This window comes from Haliotis rufescens, unplaced genomic scaffold (assembly GCF_023055435.1).
Source record: "Haliotis rufescens isolate VD_foot unplaced genomic scaffold, xgHalRufe1.0.p SCAF_10, whole genome shotgun sequence".
In the NCBI taxonomy this organism is placed as follows: Eukaryota; Metazoa; Mollusca; class Gastropoda; order Lepetellida; family Haliotidae; genus Haliotis; species Haliotis rufescens.
In genome coordinates, this window is record NW_025963780.1 from 14,854,773 (window position 1) to 14,873,774 (window position 19,002).

The following is a 19,002-nucleotide window of genomic DNA, read 5'->3' on the forward strand; positions in this document are numbered from 1 at the left end:
CATAAGCAGACGACACTGAACTGCAAAATGGTACGTTTAATTTGGTTTATGCATTAGCTAACGTATATAGTAATAAATACTAAGATCAGACACCATATAAAAGACACGTTGGGCGTGTTATAAGGTGATCTAAACATAGAAGTACAACATTCTCTGGGGATGGATAGTTTTACGGTATCACATGTTGTCTTTGATTGATATAGAGAATCTCACCCTCGTGTCTTTTGATATCAAATATATCAACACGAGTTGATAAACTTTTATCAACGAGTGTTTATATATTTGATATCAAAAGATACGGGGGTGATTTAATAATGTTACTAAATGAGTAAGTAATGCTACTTCATCGTCAAGACTCAACAGTTAGATCTATACAGTTAAATAAAGCAGCCTATGTGCGTTTCTAAGGGATGTATTCTGGTCACGACCCTCCTCACGTTTGAGTTGCGACACTCCACATCTATATTTCCTATATTATGCGTTCCTGTACGAGTGGGGTTGAGGTTACACAGGTTAGACAGGCTTCTAAGTGTGATATTCATATAAACAAGATCGCCTCCCCTTCCTTGTAGCTGCTTCGTGTTTCCCTTTTCACATATTGTTCGTTTTTCCGCATAAATAAATTGTATCATTATTTTTCATGAATCTGTTAAAAACTTGCATCTTGTACCACCTAAACGAACATCCCCTTTTCCAAATTAACATGCATATACCAGTGGATGGTCAAGATTTTCCATGGCAGTTGTTTCTAAATTGGGTGCAGGTTTTCCTGGAAGAGATGTGACTGCAGATGCCACGGTGCTCAGGTTAGGTACATTGTGACTGGAAGATTACTAGATGGTAATCGGATTCCACCCAAAACAAATATGATTTATCAGATGAATCGTGGGAGAATTATTAATGTGAATATAATGCATGTCAACTAAGAAATGAATCTAGACCGCACAATCTCGTCAGAAATGTACATTTACTATAACCGCACTTATGTGAAGAGGAAATCAGCCTAATGAGTAGTTCTAATGGGTGGTACTGAAAGACTGGGATTCTAGTTTTGAAATTAAAGAACTTTAGCACACACAAAAAAACTATAGAAATTAAACGGAGTTTTAACCCATAGCAATATAATGATACACATTTCACAATGAATGTTTTGGATTCCTAGTTACACAGACAGCTCTCAATGAGTGACACCTGCACCAAATGCTACATGAATACACAATTATATGAAACGAGCTGAATCAATCAATTGATCATGTTTTTCCCTATACAGGTGGAAATATAGTAATGCAAGCTATGTCTCATCAGAGGTGCTGAATTGTGCGTTCGATACTCGCATGAATGGGTTCAATGTACATATATAAAAATATGTCTGCTGGCGTATCATCAACACAATCACAGTAAGGTTAGGACAGGCAACATATGTTCAAAGGTGTAGCATCCTATAAAATAAGAGCCTAAAGTTATTCCATATTGGGAATCATACGCAACTCAGGTCATTGCATACATTTCCTACTGTATTTGTGTTTGTTTCACAGGTGTAAACTCCGGCTTTTCTTCCCGTGTACATATACAAAGCTGTCTGACACCATGGCGGTTGTCAATTTTGAACTGAACAGACAATGCACAAGGTACAAATCTAAAACTGTCGCTGTCTTGACATCGTATTCACAAACGAGTGCAATAGACCTGATGTTATTGCTCAAGTGTCTTGTTTTCACATTTTGGTCAACTTCATACCAATAACGCCATCTACAAATTCCATGTAGAACGATAGACATGAATATAATGATTTGTCGTGATGATTACAATGAAAAATCGACAGATGTGGGATACTGTTGATGATCATCACATTATAAGCAGATTCTGAGAATTGCATTCAAATTGATACCATCGAGGGTCTCCTTTCTCAAGAAAACTGAGTTTCCGAGTATAAATTTCAGCGCAACAGAAAGAAAAGCTTGACAAAATGTTGGCATCAATCTAATTACTTTCAGAGAGGACAGGGTAACTTTCTCCTTAATCAGCCGGTTAATTTCGACTTTTCTGGGGTTTTTTCAGTTCCTAAACCTCCGATGATTAGTACCAACTTCTGTGGATTACACAAAACACTATTGTGAACTGTCCTTTATAATAGCACATAGTGTATTGCATTAAAAATAAATGTGAGACTGTGAGCGTGAAGTTTGGTAATGTATGCAATGAAGAGATATTACATGAATCAGATGCGACCACGACCATGTATCTTAATCCTATGCATTATCTACCTATGTTGGAAGACACAATAAACACAGAGGTTGTCGAGCGGGTGAGGAATCAATGGATAATAAATGCTCAAATGAAGAATCGAACAAGGCTGAGATCGTTGTGGGCAGTCTGGCTGTCCCCAAGAAAAACATCATCCCTGCAGAAAATCTGGAAACACTGATCCTCCCCGAGAGAGATATAACACCAATTAAGGCGTGACAGAGTTTCCACACCTACATGTGCAGATGTTGTCCCGCCTGGATCTCCAAGGCGGCAAAGTGCTATAGTCTACACAGTCGAGGGCATGTTTCAGCTACTACCTCCTAAAGAGCAAAGCACCACGATGACACACATTGTAGACACAAATCAGCTGTCTATAGCAAGGAAACTAAAGTTCAAGATTTTCCGGACAGATCAGATTATTAATCCTCATAGACAAGAGAGAAGAATCGATTAAAGTTCCCGCTTGTTGGAAGAAGGAATAGAAAGCGGAACTTGCAAAATCTCAGCCTCTTGCTTCGTCAGTTTCACAGTCCCCGAACCTTATTTTTTCCCCTTCAGCCCAGCCCTTATTGTTTTGCTATAGCCCCAAATGAAGCAAATCTAGATTTTCCACAGTTTTTGAATCTCCCACCCCAATGGGTCCCCTTTTCATTTTACATGGAGTTATTTGTTTCTATCAAAATTATATATTAATATGTTAAGAGACTAAGCATTAGTCTTCCTGTGGCTGAGCCCCACCTTGTGTCCGATGCTCGTATAGACGTCGCAGAGCAGCTGAAGAGGTTAACACACCTCACAAAGAATATTAATTCCTCAGCACACGTGCTCAGTAATTATTATTACCTCTACACTAGCTGACCTGAGGGACCGGCCACATAACAAGATGGATGGGGGCATTGTGGCATCTTGTTAGGGACAAAGCTATTCTTAAATTAGGTTAGTGCTTAAATACATATTATTTTTTTTCTTTGAAAGAAGAAACCAAACAAACAAAAATCTTCACATCTAGCATGTCCAACAAACAATCGTTCTTTTCCTAAAACCTCAGGCAAAATTATTTTTTCAGTATTTTTTGTATTTTAAAATAAAATGAACCATACCTTTTCCGCAATGTGTAATAAAATGTTACGTCCACGGTACAGAGACATTATCAGTGTGCTGATGAATGTGTGTTATATTTCCTATATGGCGTGACACTTGTTCTGACAGGTCCACAATATTTCTAGATTTCCTCAATAATTATTATACATCTAATATCAACATATTTTATTTAATACAATACTTTATGTATTTATACATTAGGTATTATTTTTTTCATCATGTATCAGGAATAAACATTGTATTTTGCGAGCCTTGCATTTGGCGAGCTAAATACATAGTGTTTATTCCTAATACAGGATATTTACGATCCCAAGCACATAAGCTCGATAACCTTTATCATTTTAATGTCATTCTTAAATTCTTTAAGCACTGATACTGAATTACTTTTCTTTGCTTCACATAAGAAATCTTACCTCATAAACGACAAAGGGTGATAATAATTGCTAATAAACTAAAACACCTGTATATTAGTTTGTTTTTTCTTATCATACCATTCATAAACCCAGGTCTGTAAATAACTCTTCCTTATGGAGGTGAAGATACACTTGTACAAATACACACCCACTCTATTCGCAAATACAAACGTTCTGTTGGTGTGAAACTCATACAGATGTCTCCAACATAGAGAACATTGAAACGGATAATACATCGGAATGAGAATATAATAATTATATTCAACTTCACCTGTTATGTAAAAAACCCACTACAACCCCACAAAATAGCGGTTCCTTTATACACAGGTATCAAAATGTAGTATCACCGGCGCTGTCTGCACAGAGGGAAGGAACAGAATGCACAGGGCAGGCGCCCGCTTGGCAAGAATTGCAACTGTTCTAAAGAACAAGGACGGTAAGGAATGACAGTCATTGCTGAAATCAATTTGTCATTTTGCAATGGAAGCAATGAAACGAGACTGAGCGGGCTGTCGACAGTTGAGCAAAGCGGACCTGTCACGGAGTGTTTGTTCGCAAGAGTTATCTCCCTTCGTACAATACTCCTGGTTACTCAGCACATTTGTTTTTAGGTCTTCGAACACATCATCCTTCTTCGACAGCAAGGGTTATCAACAGCTTTATTATCATCTTTTTATATATGTATGTATATGGCATATGTTCCATTCTCTGTACTGTGAGTGTGTAAGAGTATAGATTCCAATACAATGGACATTATGTTATTACAGGGTGTTTATCATGTTTATAGTCTTAATCTTATATACACTGCTACTAGTCCTAGGTTATTATAGTGTCCAAGCCTAGTTAGTTGGTAGTGTTAAACTCCATCTTACATAAGTGTAGCAAAAACAATGCTCATTACTTTACTTTGGAGACATGTACAAGGCACAGTTATATCACTATCCTGCTTCAGGGGCCTGTGGTACAAGGGTGTGTCTTGCATATTAATGTGAACTGAGAAGGGTTAAACAGTCCACATTTGATTTGCTAGAGAGCTCCTTATACATCTCTGTAAAAAGAAAAAAACATTTAATTAGTCATCTGGAAACGATATTATATCATGATATAGATCAAGTATATTTAATAAGGCATTTATCTAGACCTGCTAGACCATTAGATATCACCAATAGATGTTTACAAATTTTTGATACTATCATATTGGCCAACTGATATGGCTGAGTCACTGACCTCAATTATACCACTAGTGTATGTATTATTGTGTAATGTGCCCATGTGGTTAGTGCCCCCTCTTCGAATGACATGGATTCAATGCTCTCGACTCATTCCTCTAGTGTTAACATCTATATCGCCCTTGAAAGTGGTCGCTGAGAATAATCGATAGTTGAATCAACCATTGCATTACTATTTGGGAAAGTTGATTTTTCATATTAGTTTCTAACACCATAAAACATTACTCTCATCTGACTTCAAGTTTTTCCTTATCTAAATAGATTGAAGACTTGGTTTAGTTTCTTTTTTGTTGTTGCAGTTAAGTCATTACCACAGAAAGTGCTGTGTAGAAATTGTCACTCCCGAGAGTTGTTGATATCCCACTCAGACATGAGAGTGAGGCTGATTCCGGCGCTGGAGGACAACTATATGTACCTCCTGATTGATGAAGAAACCAAGCAGTGTGCAGCAGTCGACCCAGTCGAACCCCACAAGGTCAGGCTGTAGCTGAAGATACTACATACTTGGTGTTTAATAATGCAATTGCAAGACATTCATATCGCATGACTGTTTTATATCCTGCGTAACTAGAATACCTTGATGACTGGACACTTGTTGAAACATGGTGAAAAAATTTAATTTAATTTAATTTATCATTAGTCAAGATATCGCTACCAGGATGTCAAGGTATTCTGCCTAACTATATTTTTGTCTTAAAACAGTCTGCTGGAAGAAATGTACTCAATTTCAACTATCTGCTAAATAAATTTAAACACATTGTCACTCCTAATTCTGGTAATTAAGCAGCAATTTAAAATTAAAACTTTCGTCTGTATTTGAGTGCGACTGAAACCATACAGCACTTGGACATCTCAGGGATATGACATCATGTACGTCACCTTTCTAGTTCTGGAAACTGTTTTGGACACACTAACCAGTTCTTTGAAGTGATAATTCAAGCACTTACTGTATGTCAATGAATCTTTGTACATGTCATACTTGGTGTGGGGCCACGATCTGAAAAGGTTATGAGTGCACTATATATAAGGTAAACGGCTCGATTTAGCTATATAATAGTTGCACTAGTGCAACCTGTGTTTAAAAGTGCAACCTAAAATTTATGTCTACATGCCCTGAGTGCATGTCAAAGTCTTTCAAATTTGTGACCAACCCTTGTCCACACATCAATCTTTGAACATGTTCAATACCCCTAAGCTTTATTTATTCACCATTCTACATCAATAATCCCAGTGTTATGTGCAATTTGCCATGCTTTTTGGGCTTGATGTCATCAAACTGTGTTTACATCAAGATTACTTTCAACTTTGATAAATGTATGGGACAAGGGTGCAACCTGGTCTTGTCTGCTGCCACTAGGTTTTCATGTCATCATGCACCTGGTGCAAGCTCCTAAGCCCTGGGTACATCTTATGCTTGTAGTGGGTATGTTACTTGAATACTTATGTGTGACAAGTGATGACAATCTTGTGGTATCACTAGTATGTCACAGTACTATATAGCAAATGTTACATAGTTTTTGAAAGAATGAGGTGCTTGGACATCTCAGGGATATTGTTTCCTGCATAGCCCTAGTAATATATGTTTTGACACATTGATATGCTATGTCACTGATCAAGGACGTCCTCAAGGATAAGCCTGAATGAAGCTGTTAACTCAAGAAGGATTTACTGTGGGTCAATAAAATTTGGAACATGTCATCTTTAGGGTGGGGCCAAGATCAGATTAGGTATGACAATATTCACTAAAATGCCTTTTTCTGAAGATATTGTTCAAGATTTATGCATGTAATGTTTATATTATTTGCACAACAATGGATGTGAGTCTTTGGTCACTGGTGATAGGTCATGCAGTGATCAGAAGAAATTATATCTGAACCTATTATCCAAATAGGCTCGCTAAATACAATGCTTATTCCTAATACAGGATATTTACCATCCCCAGACACACTCGCATGATAACGTCTATATATTTTTGTTATTTTAACAATGCCAGAGAAATGTATATGCTACAACATGCCTGAGTGGAAAGAGTGAGGTCTGTACTTCAGATAGCCTCAGCCCTGAAGGAAGAGGGAGTGTCGCTGAATGCTGTGCTGACAACTCATCACCACTGGTAGGTCCTAGCTAGCTTGTCCCATATGTACAATTATAGGCTACAAGTTGCAAAGTTGCAGTTACCACAATATTCAAAAGATGTGTGGCAATACATTTCATGCAGAAAACATGATAGAAATCGACAAAGAGAATGTATTTCAGGTTTTTAGGACTAAACAACAGAGAGGTTGCTATTCGGCGCTTTTCTATAATACAACTGTCACAATGAGCAATTATGACATCATATTACATTAAGTAATACGTTACCACTGTTATACCCAGGCTGTTGTCCCCCACAACTGCTCTTATAGCGAAATCTTCCACAGAGATCTCAACTACCTCATGCAGCACGTGCGTAGCCACCCAGCTGCCATGTGACACCTTTCACTCTTGTCTCTTCGCTTGCCATAGCAAGACGTGTAAATCGACTGCTCTACTGCGTTCTACGGTTTTCCGCCTCCTGCCTATCCTTGGTGATATTTATTACTGTTTCTTAGTCCTAAGTAAACTGTAATTTACGGGGCGTTCGTTATACGGCGCTTAGAAAATTTGCCTGCCTTTTTTCGCTACTAACGGGATGTGGCGTCGGCACTTTGTGTATTCCGTTCACCTTTAGCAGTATAATGTGGGGTTGTTTTGCATCACCTATTAATATATATATATATGTTTATCTTATATGTATTTTATGTACTCGCTATTATTGTTTGTTTTTCTTCGGAAAAATCTACGTTTGTGAATATGTTTGGTGTGTGTGTTATAACCATGTTTGTTTTTTGTTCAAAGAACAATGTCTGACATGGAGATGGATCTTTTGTCCAGTACCCCGGCTACTCCTGTTAACAGGCGCTGTGGCGCCTGTCAAAAGTTTTTGTCTTCCCGGGATCCTCACGACCGTTGCCCGCGGTGCAGGGTCCCTTGCGAGGACACCCGTTGCACCCAGTGCGAGGGTCTGGGGCCGGAGGATTTTGCGTGATACAGGCACATCGTGCGCTCTGCTATCACCCCTGAGGTGGCCGGTTCGTCCGGTCGGGCGCCCACTGCGGGCACTACCTCCTCGGCGGCGGATCCCTTGGCGGTCCTTGGGCTGTCCGGGGATTCCGTCGCGGCTTTGTTGTCTCAACTGGTGGACTCCAAACTGGCGGCCTTATCTCAGGATAAGGCCCTGGTTGTTCCGTCCCCGGCCCCTTCGGTGGCTGCAGGATCAGACGCGGGGTCCATGGGTACGGCGGCGGCTACCGTAGTCACCGGTCCTTCCCCTGAGCCGATACTCCCGTTATCGACTAAGGACCGTGTGGCCATGGTGTATGACCTCTTTGAGGAAATGCCACGGCCCCAGCCGGTACCCGGGGGAATCCACGGCTCTGTGGGTTCCTCCGAGGTTTTCGACGAGTCCGCCGACTTTACATTGACAGTTCTATCTTCATTTGTCACTGGTGTCATGATCATGCCAACCACCTCAAGTGGATGAAGTGTAACTTCTGAATTTCTTTTCTGACTTCGCTAAGTTTGAGTCCCATTACTGTGAATACTCTGTATGGAAGGACCGGTCTGCCCCTGTATCAAGTTGGATGTATCTATAGGCACTTGTGCTTGTAGAACTTCACAGTTTTTGCACACATCTTGTCACTTTCACTTAACAATTAAGCGTTCAGGTTTCGTGCACCACATGGTCGTCTCTTTTCGGCATTTACGTCTCAAAAATACATGCACATGTCATGAAAAGTCACACAATGATTCACAGATTATAGAATCCTGTTAGGGAATGAAAGATTTAAACAACTACTGTCTGAGGAGAGAATGAAAATGCTGTCATGGTTACAGGAAGTATGAAGGTGTTATGGTTGTAGGGATCATGCTGGAGGGAATGAGAAGCTTGTCGGTCTTCTGGGAAAGACAACAGTCTATGGTGGTGATGTTAGAATTGGAGAACTCACCAACAAGGTCAAACATGGGGATGAGTTCAAGGTCAGACACAGAGTATTTGCAGAGAACAAAAGAAAAGATGATGATTGTTAATTTTGCCTGTTTTACAAGAACATGTAAACTGTAATAGACTTCTATGAAACATGGCCAGATGATCAATGTTGGTTTCTGAAAGGCTGCAAGTCAAGTGAGGTTTGCATTTGGTATTCTTGAATTTGTTTTCCATAAACATTAAGAATTTATGATAAGATTTGCATTTGTTTTCAGTTGTTTGTGTGGTTTTGTTAATTGATATTGATAAGTATTGATTTTTACTGAAAAGTATGCTAAATACTTGTGATGTCACTGTTTTATCGAAATGCAAACTTCACTTAAATGTCTATGGTGATATTTGGGGGAACAATATTTTGGAATTTGTTGCCCTGTATATAGAACTAAAATGAAACTGTGAATTCTCATCTTGCATCTTGCTCTTGGGCTGTCAGGCCTTTATGATGAAAGTATAAAGATTGATTGATTGCAACCGTATTGCAGATAGGCAGCTTGACAGTGAGGTGCCTGTTTACGCCATGCCACACATCAGGCCACATTTGCTACTACGTGACGGGGAAGGAGGCAGAGGACCCTGCAGTCTTCACAGGTCAGTGTCAGGAATCCATCTTGTCCTCGATGGGTAGATGTCAAGCAAGTAAACTATTTCAACTTTTACTTAAACTGGTCAGCAACCAGTAGTGGTGATCAAGTAACATCTGTCCTTTGGCACCAGTGTCTGTAAACATGGCTAGTCAACAACATCCTTTGCTCATTTGGACAAGGCATCTGACCTCAGATCAGAAGGTCTGTGGTTTGAATCCTATCACAGGTCTCAGACATTTTTAGAAGAGTGAAGATTAGTTAAAGTTTGTGTCTTCTATTGTGGGACTTGATTGGTTCATTTGAGACCTGCAAGTGACAACCTGTCAACTCCTGTTCAAAACACTTATTTTCATTCTACATGTATTTTAACTAATCTCTTGACTTTGGTCTTTCACTCCTCCACATTTGCAGGACAAAGTCTCAATTTAAAATTTAGTTTTAGTATACGATTGTGTTATAAGACAAGACAATTGTAATGCTGTCTGATGTAGTTTATGGAAGGGGACACATTGTCCCAGGGTTGCTGTGGGGGGGGGGTGATGTTTGTGTAAGGGACACATTGTCCCAGGGAGGCTGTTGGGGGTGATGTTTGTGTAAGGGACACACTGTCCCAGGGTTGCTGTGGGGGGTGATGTTTGTGTAAGGGACACATTGTCCCAGGGAGGCTGTTGGGGGTGATGTTTGTGTAAGGGACACACTGTCCCAGGGTTGCTGTGGGGGGTGATGTTTGTGTAAGGGACACATTGTCCCAGGGTGGCTGTGGGGGTGATGTTTGTGTAAGGGACACATTGTCCCAGGGAGGCTGTTGGGGGTGATGTTTGTGTAAGGGACACACTGTCCCAGGGTTGCTGTGGGGGGTGATGTTTGTGTAAGGGACACATTGTACCAGGGAGGCTGTGGGGGTGATGTTTGTGCAGGGGACACATTGTCCCAGGGTGGCTGTGAAGGGTGATGTTTGTGTAAGTGACACATTGTCCCAGGGTGGCTGTGGGGGGTGATGTTTGTGTAAGTGACACATTGTCCCAGGGTGGCTGTGGGGGTGATGTTTGTGTAAGGGACACATTGTCCCAGGGTTGCTGTGGGGGTTGATGTTTGTGTAAGGGACACATTGTCCCAGGGTGGTTGTGGGGGTGATGTTTGTGTAAGGGACACACTGTCCCAGGGTTGCTGTGGGGGGTGATGGTTGTGTAAGGGACACATTGTCCCAGGGTGGCTGTGGGGGATGATGTTTGCTTAAGGGACACATTGTCCCAGGGTTCCTGTGGGGGGTGATATTTGTGCAGGGGACACATTGTCCCAGGGTGGCTGTGGGGGGTGATGTTTGTGTAAGTGACACATTGTCCCAGGGTGGCTGTGGGGGTGATGTTTGTGCAGGGGACACATTGTCCCAGGTTGGCTGTGAGGGGTGATGTTTGTGTAAGTGACACATTGTCCCAGGGTGGCTGTCGGGGGTGATGTTTGTGTAAGTGACACATTGTCCCAGGGTGGCTGTAGGGGTGATGTTTGTGTAAGGGACACACTGTCCCAGGGTTGCTGTGGGGGTGATGTTTGTATAAGGGACACATTGTCCCAGGGTGGTTGTGGGGGTGATGTTTTTGTAAGGGACACATTGTCCCAGGGTGGCTGTGGGGGATGATGTTTGTGTAAGGGACACATTGTCCCAGGGTGGCTGTGGGGGGTGATGTTTGTGTAAGTGACACATTGTCCCAGGGTGGCTGTGAGGGGTGATGTTTGTGTAAGTGACACATTGTCCCAGGGTGGCTGTGGGGGGTGATGTTTGTGTACGGGACACACTGTTCCAGGGAGGCTGATGTTTGTGTAGGGGACACATTGTTCCTTGGAGGCTGTCAGGGGTGATGTTTGTGTAAGGGACACATTGTCCCAGGGTGGTTGTGAGGGGTGATGTTTGTGTAAGGGACACATTGTCCCAGGGTGGCTGTGAGGGGTGATGTTTGTGCAAGGGACACATTGTCCCAGGGTGGCTGTGAGGGGTGATGTTTGTGTAGGGGACACACTGTTCCAGGGAGGCTGTCAGGGGTGATGTTTGTGTAAGGGACACATTGTCCCAGGGTGGCTGTGAGGGGTGATGTTTGTGTAAGGGACACATTGTCCCAGGGTGGCTGTGAGGGGTGATGTTTGTGTAAGGGACACATTGTCCCAGGGTGGCTGTGAGGGGTGATGTTTGTGTAAGGGACACATTGTCCCAGGGTGGCTGTGAGGGGTGATGTTTGTGTAAGGGACACATTGTCCCAGGGTGGCTGTGAGGGGTGATGTTTGTGTAGGGGACACAGTGTTCCAGGGAGGCGTTGAGGGGTGATGTTTGTGTAAGGGACACATTGTCCCAGGGTGGCTGTGAGGGGTGATGTTTGTGTAGGGGACACACTGTTTCAGGGAGGCTGTGGGGCTGGTGCTTGTGTAGGGGACACAGTGTTCCAGGGAGGCGTTGAGGGGTGATGTTTGTGTAAGGGACACACTGTTTCAGGGAGGCTGTGGGGCTGGTGCTTGTGTAGGGGACACAGTGTTCCAGGGAGGCGTTGAGGGGTGATGTTTGTGTAAGGGACACACTGTTTCAGGGAGGCTGTGGGGCTGGTGCTTGTGTAGGGGACACAGTGTTCCAGGGAGGCCTTGAGGGGTGATGTTTGTGTAGGGGACACACTGTTCCAGGGAGGCTGAGGGAGATGGTTTTAAGTGTGAAGTTATTGTTGTAGGGGACACGCTGTTTCAGGGAGGCTGTGGGAAGTTCTTTGAAGGGACGCCAGACCAGATGCACAAGGCCTTGATCGAGGTCCTTTCTGCACTGCCACAGCAAACAGTGAGTCACCTGTTTATTACAGATGTCATCCTGTTACAGTACTGAATCAGTACAGTAATCGCTTGGATTCTTTAATTATTAATGCCAGGAGAGGAACTTAAGTCCATGCACACAATGACACAGCATATACCACTTGTCTCTTACTGTGATTGCAGAAAGTGTACTGTGGCCATGAGTACACTGTGTCAAATCTGAAGTACGCTGCCCATGTGGAACCTAGCAGTGAGGCAGTGGCAAGCAGGCTGGAGTGGGCTCAAGTACGTAGTTGTAAGAGTATGGACTGGTATGTGACTGTAGTAGAAACATGTATGTGGTTGAAGTAGGGACTGGTATGAGGGTCTACAAGATCATACCTTTAAAAAGTCAGTGTTTGACTGCATGCCTGTGATCGACTCGCTTGGGGTACAAAATGAAGAAATGCACACCCAAGCTATCGACTCAAGCTCCAACGTTGATACCGTTTGTCCCTTACTCTATGAAGGTCCATACTCCAAAGAAGAAGTCACACAAAGTGAAAGTCAATTCTTAAATGTCCTGAGCACTCATTGTAAAAAGGGACTGGAAAATCTGTTCCCTATTGTAACCTGTCAGCGAGTGGTTCCCTATTGCAGGCTGTTAGCTCTTCCCTATGCAGCATACCAACACATCATATTGTAACCTGTCAGCTTTCCCTTGCAGAATCAGCGGACAAAGGGTGAGGCAACAGTGCCTTCCACTATAGGAGAAGAGATGCAGATAAATCCTTTCATGAGAGTCAGGTATGCTTCTGCTGCACAAACGGAAAAAGTCCCTGCTACTTCTTACGCAACAACCCCCTGCTGTAATTGACACAAGATCATGCAGCACTGAACACAAACCCCTTCTGTAATGAGCACAACCCCTGCTGCACTCAGCACAACAAACCCCTGCTGTAATTGACACAAGATCATGCAGCACTGAACACAAACCCCTTCTGTAATGAGCCCAACCCCTGCTGCACTCAACACAACAAACCCCTGGTGCACTCAACACAACAAACCCCTGCTGCACTCAGCACAACAAACCCCTGCTGCACTCAGCACAACAAACCCCTGCTGCACTCAGCACACCTGCTGCAATCAGCACAAAAAAACCCTGCTGCACTCAACACAACAAACCCCTGCTGCACTCAACACAACAAACCCCTGCAGCACTCAGCACAACAAACCCCTACTGTACTCAACACAACAAACCCCTGCTGCACTCAGCAAAACAAACCCCTGCTGCACTCAGCACAACCCCAGCTGCACTCAGCACAACAAACCCCTGCTGTACTCAACACAACAAACCCCTGCTGCACTCAACACAACAAACCCCTGCTGCACTCAACACAACAAACCCCTGCTGCACTCAACACAACAAACCCCTGCAGCACTCAACACAACAAACCCATGCTGCACTCAACAAAACAAACCCCTGCTGCACTCAACACAACAAACCCCTGCAGCACTCAACACAACAAACCCTGCAGCACTCAACACAACAAACCCCTGCTGCACTCAACACAACAAACCCCTGCTGCACTCAACACAACAAACCCCTGCTGCACTCAACACAACAAACCCCTGCATCACTGAACACAACAAACCCCTGCTGCACTCAGCACAACAAACCCCTGATGTACTCAGCACAACAAACCCCTGCTGCATTCAACACAACAAACCCCTGCATCACTGAACACAACAAACCCCTGCTGCACTCAGCACAACAAACCCCTGATGTACTCAGCACAACAAACCCCTGCTGCACTCAACACAACAAACCCCTGCATCACTGAACACAACAAACCCCTGCTGCACTCAGCACAACAAACCCCTGATGTACTCAGCACAACAAACCCCTGCTGCACTCAACACAACAAACCCCTGCTGCACTCAACACAACAAACCCCTGCTGTACTGAACATTCATGCGTAAACTCATTGTATATGTCAGAAGTCAGACCTGAAATCCACAACAATGATCTGCACACATTTCTCATGTTTGTCCAGGGAGGCCAGTGTACAGACACACTGTAATGAGACCGACTCTGTCAAAGTGATGGGCTTCCTCAGGAGTGAGAAGAACCAGTTCCGACCAGCAGCATAATGGCTCCATGGCTCGATCTCCATGCATTGTGGTGGACAACGCAACCCACAGGCTACCATGCACTCCTGTTCCTCAAAGTGCTGTAGCTGCAATTCAGCTCTGAATATGACAATCAAAATTGTGGCAGTATTTAGTGTTATTGTTCATGTGAACAACAAACTTTTATAACAAACTGACTTAGAGAATTGGGAATTAATTGTAGCTCTACAGAGGACAGGTGGATAAACAGCTTGGAATAATTACTGCAGTGATATTGTGATGTATGTATGAAATACTAAATAAGATGTTGCTTTAACTCTAGCTTGGCTGCTCCTAATACAGAGTTGCTCTCAACACTGGTAACAGCTGTGATCACACAGGTGTTGAGAGATGCAGATACCAGGTTGATGTTTGATTCATGGCACTTGAAATATCTTATCAATATGGGTTTTGATGATTTATTTTTCTTACACATAAAACTCAAAGAGTCTTAATAAAGACATTAAAAAAATGAACAAATTGTGCTTGAGTATCTAACTCATCTCCTCCACTGGGAGTCAGTGAAGGAGAGTCAGATGCTTGTGACCTGGAGTCATAACGGAGAGTCTTATTACAACAGTTATGGCTGACAGAGGCAGCCCTATAGTCAGGACATGTCTGTTGATAAAAAAACAGTTTATTAACAAACAAACAAACAAACAAACAAACAAACGTTGATATGAGAACAAATAATCCTGTATAATATTACAACAGATGGATGTATCAATATGTGTTCTGAACTGTACATGAAATGATAAATTCGACAAGAGGACTCCAGAGTGGGTGTGGTTTTATGCCGCTTTTAACAATATTCCAGCATTATCATGTCAGGAAACACCAGAAATGGGCTTCACACATTGTACCACCCATGTGGGGAATCGAACCCAGTTCTTTGGAGTGAGGAGTGAAGTTTACCCCCAGGCTGCTCAATCCCCCCTAGAACCCTAACCACATGAAGAGCTTCATGTTTAATGATAATATATTCATTCAAAAAACAGCTAAGTGCTTGAAGATCCCAGGATCGTTATGTTTTGGTGAAGGTTATTAAAGATGTGGGGTGAGGACATTTTAATATGATACTGGTGAAGCAGGTGTTGTAGTCTGTACACTCGCTCTCTCATTCTTCACTACTACAGGCTGTGACTGATCACTGAAAGATGTGGACAGCTCCTCCCAAATACCTGCGATTTTACAACAACCATTGCCATGTGATGCAAGGAGCCTAACCTGTAGAATATATACATGTACTGTACAAGTGATTTGGTTTGGCCCAATGCTTCCTACTACGAAAGACTTAAGTGTGGTCATTGACGTACGGAACAACATATACAACATATATATATTTGCATCCCCAATCATTTATCAGTTTCCACAAAACCCTCATTGCCCCCATATTTCTAATGATTTAATACTCTATAGCAATCTACAGATGCAGACCTGCCAACACCCTAGCATACAGCTTGAGTCTCCAGACATTCAATCTAATATCCAGCTCTCTAGTCAAGATTAATTATTCTCAAGCCATATCTAAACTTTAATGCTAAAAACAAATTTGAAGGAAACTCATCTTTTTCCACATTGGATTGCACTGTGACACTAATTAACTTTTGTTAATATGTATGTCACATTTTCCTTTCTGCATGTCCAGAAATAGCCTTATCTAAGGCCTTGCTCTCCTGAACTTAAGTGGAGTTGGAAACTCTGCAGATGAAACATATACTGTGGCAGTACATGGTAAGCACTAGTTTCAGGCCCATGTTTGGGGTATAGCCAGGAATGTAGTTACTGTCATTAGAAAAGGATATGAGTTTGTCAGTATTGTGCTGGCATACTGGAACACGTGCCCGATGTCTGGCTTGACCTCATAGCGTTGATGGCTTCCGACAACCCTGACAGTCTAAAGAAGTCGGCCTCGACAAGTATCTCTTGGAGTAATGCAGTCTGATTCCTGAGACTATCTATTGACCTCATACCATCACGCATATAATTCAAAATATGTCGAAAGTTGGTCCCATCACGGTCAATAAAGTAGGAACCATCAGCATCTTTTTGGACATGATGTCGCCCGCTGAACATCAGTGCTAATAATGAATCTGGTTCTTTGGTTAGCGTAACTGTTGATGTAGTATACTTGGAGCCTCCAACATTCAACTCCACTTTGGTGTCTGTGAATTTATTCTGTTCTTCAATTCTTTTCAACTCTTCTTCCAGCTTCTTCCTCTGCATAAGGTAATCTGTCAGGCCTCGCTTGAACTTGTCCACTTTCACATTAAGGTCATGTTCGCGCTCATCTAAGTCTTTTTCATGTTCTCTAAACCTCTTCTCTTGCACACCAAGCTCTGCTTTTGCTTTCCCTACATCTTGCTCAAGTTTCTCTGCAGCTGTAATCTTGTCCTTGATGAGTTTCTCAACATCTTGGCACACCTCATCTCGTTTCGTCTTCACCAGAAACTGTACCTCCTTCTCAAATGTATTCAAGGCTTCATCCAGTACTCTTGACCAGTCATGTTGTTGTTGGGCAACCACAAGATTAGGACTGATGCCAGACAGACATGAGACCCTCTGATGCAGAGGGTAAGGCTGTTTCCTCCCCGTCTCCTCCAGACACAACATGATGCTGATCCCCAGTCTTTGCAGAACCTCAGCCAAGTGTCCTTTGGCAGAAGAGAAAGAGTCCAAAGATGCTTGACTAGCAGTAGGAGGAGGAAGTCCATGTCTCTTTTTCAGTTTCTCACGCAAACCTGGTAGCTTCAAGCTTAGGAATCCACCAAAACTCCCAGCTGTACATATTTCTGGTGAATCCAAAGTCCCCAAAAATACTTCATTTTCATCTTTCTTGATAGATGCCCATATCCGATGACCTTGGTCTATTGAAACTCCAATAGATCTGCACAGCAGCAGTTCCAGAAAATTGACATCCTCCCAGAAGAAGACTTGAATGAAATGCTGCTTGTCTACGCAGTCAATGTGGTCCAGGAGACAGACGGATATATGGATGAAGTCGAGGTGTTTGTCTGCCAAGATGTACGAGTCTCCCTGACCTGGAACCTGCATGTACTTGGAGGAACACAGTCGTCTGTGGAGGTTGTAATCCTCCCCGAGGCCATACCATGACACCAGCACCTTCCAGATTGATTCCCCTAGAAATATGTTGTCCGTGTCATTGAATGAGCTTGTCATGGGAGGGACAGGCCCCCCTGTTGTCTGATGATCATTTAGCAGATCCTTCAGCTGTCCAATCCACACATCAGACACAGCATACTCCCACTCATCAGCTACACATGGAGGGCCCTTCATCAGTGTGCCCAGAACACGCATTTGGGTCGTACGGGAAAGTGGGGCTCTTGGTAGTGACATTCTTACCTAACAAAGAAAAAGGATGAGCTGTGACAGGCCAATGAATACCAACACAAATTACAGTTAGCAGACATAATTTAAGTGATGCACTTTTAGTTGGCATACAACTATATCTTGAGAACTTATCACAATACCACAAATCTTTAACAAGTACCAAAATGTGCAACTGAAAAGAAATAAAAAGTGAGAGTGGTCAGCTCATGAATAGATGGTATATTTATCAAGCGCTCTGGAGTCCCCCCCACAACATCAGTCGATGTTCATTATGTATTACATCTCGTAATGTATGACAGCTTACTATGCTTATGTATAACAAGGCTCCAGACAACTTTCTGAGCCATTGAGTATGTACTCATGTTATCATTCACAGTGGGTATGGAGAGCATGAGGAGAAGAAGAAACGTTACACGCCAGTGTACCCCTCTTGCAGCCCATCAGAGGAGATGATTGCTTTATTGTTTTGGTAACATAAACATTTCCACACTCTCATTTCTCATCTCATCTACTGAAAATGATGCTCTATATCCATGCCAGCAATAACTGTAACCTAAGTATGAATCCCAGCAACAATGCCAGATACAAAGCTTGGCCAGCACCATCGGATGCCATCCAAACGGCAATCATTTCACTCTTGTGATTGGGGGATTTTACGAGCACATCATTTTTGTATGAATATTGACACATTGTCAGGTAACAATGACTGCTGTAGTGTATATGTCACTTATCATCACGTTGCCCCACGTTGGCGTAACCGCATCAAACAATTCGAAGAGTGATGAGTCACGATGATCACGTGCCTGATTGGACATGCACTACGCCAAGAATGATTTGGTGACTGTCGCTGGTATACAAGTGCCACCGGTCCTGATTGAAGATAAGCATGACATAGCAACACGAAAATATGTTCCAGTTTACCTATATATGATGATTGAGGCACACCGAGGCTGTTAAACTGCCATGTTGACAACACGGTTATAATGACACAGTATATAAAACAAAATGAGACCGCAACTTGCGTGAACACTCCCCTCAAGATCTTAGACGCAGTTACTTCCCTTTGTTATCGC

The 19,002-nt window shown here is 42.7% G+C and overlaps 2 protein-coding genes across 5 annotated transcripts; one reads left to right on the plus strand and one right to left on the minus strand.

Annotated features, from left to right (window-relative positions):
• Window positions 1–12: 12 nt before the first annotated feature.
• On the plus strand, window positions 13–15,018 carry LOC124112090 (hydroxyacylglutathione hydrolase, mitochondrial-like). 4 transcript variants are annotated; one of them, XM_046472030.2, is made up of 10 exons: window positions 13–30; window positions 4,089–4,197; window positions 5,290–5,465; window positions 7,039–7,103; window positions 8,932–9,049; window positions 9,542–9,647; window positions 12,352–12,455; window positions 12,611–12,712; window positions 13,134–13,213; window positions 14,464–15,018. In XM_046472030.2, the coding sequence occupies exons 1-10, from the start codon at window positions 28–30 to the stop codon at window positions 14,558–14,560; spliced, it is 960 nt and encodes a 319-aa protein (XP_046327986.1). In that variant the 5' UTR covers window positions 13–27; the 3' UTR covers window positions 14,561–15,018. The 4 variants fall into 4 exon arrangements, with proteins under 4 accessions (XP_046327986.1, XP_048243222.1, XP_046327989.1 ...); XM_048387265.1 differs by lacking the exon at window positions 13–30 and adding an exon at window positions 1,536–1,628; XM_046472033.2 differs by lacking the exons at window positions 13–30; window positions 4,089–4,197 and adding an exon at window positions 1,536–1,628 and having other exon boundaries at window positions 14,464–15,015.
• Window positions 15,019–15,207: 189 nt separating this feature from the next.
• Window positions 15,208–19,002, minus strand: LOC124112087. Its single transcript, XM_046472027.2, has 2 exons — window positions 18,851–19,002; window positions 15,208–17,941 (listed from the first exon to the last, which is right to left on the minus strand). The coding sequence occupies exon 2, from the start codon at window positions 17,933–17,935 to the stop codon at window positions 16,391–16,393; it is 1,545 nt and encodes a 514-aa protein (XP_046327983.1). The 5' UTR covers window positions 17,936–17,941; window positions 18,851–19,002; the 3' UTR covers window positions 15,208–16,390.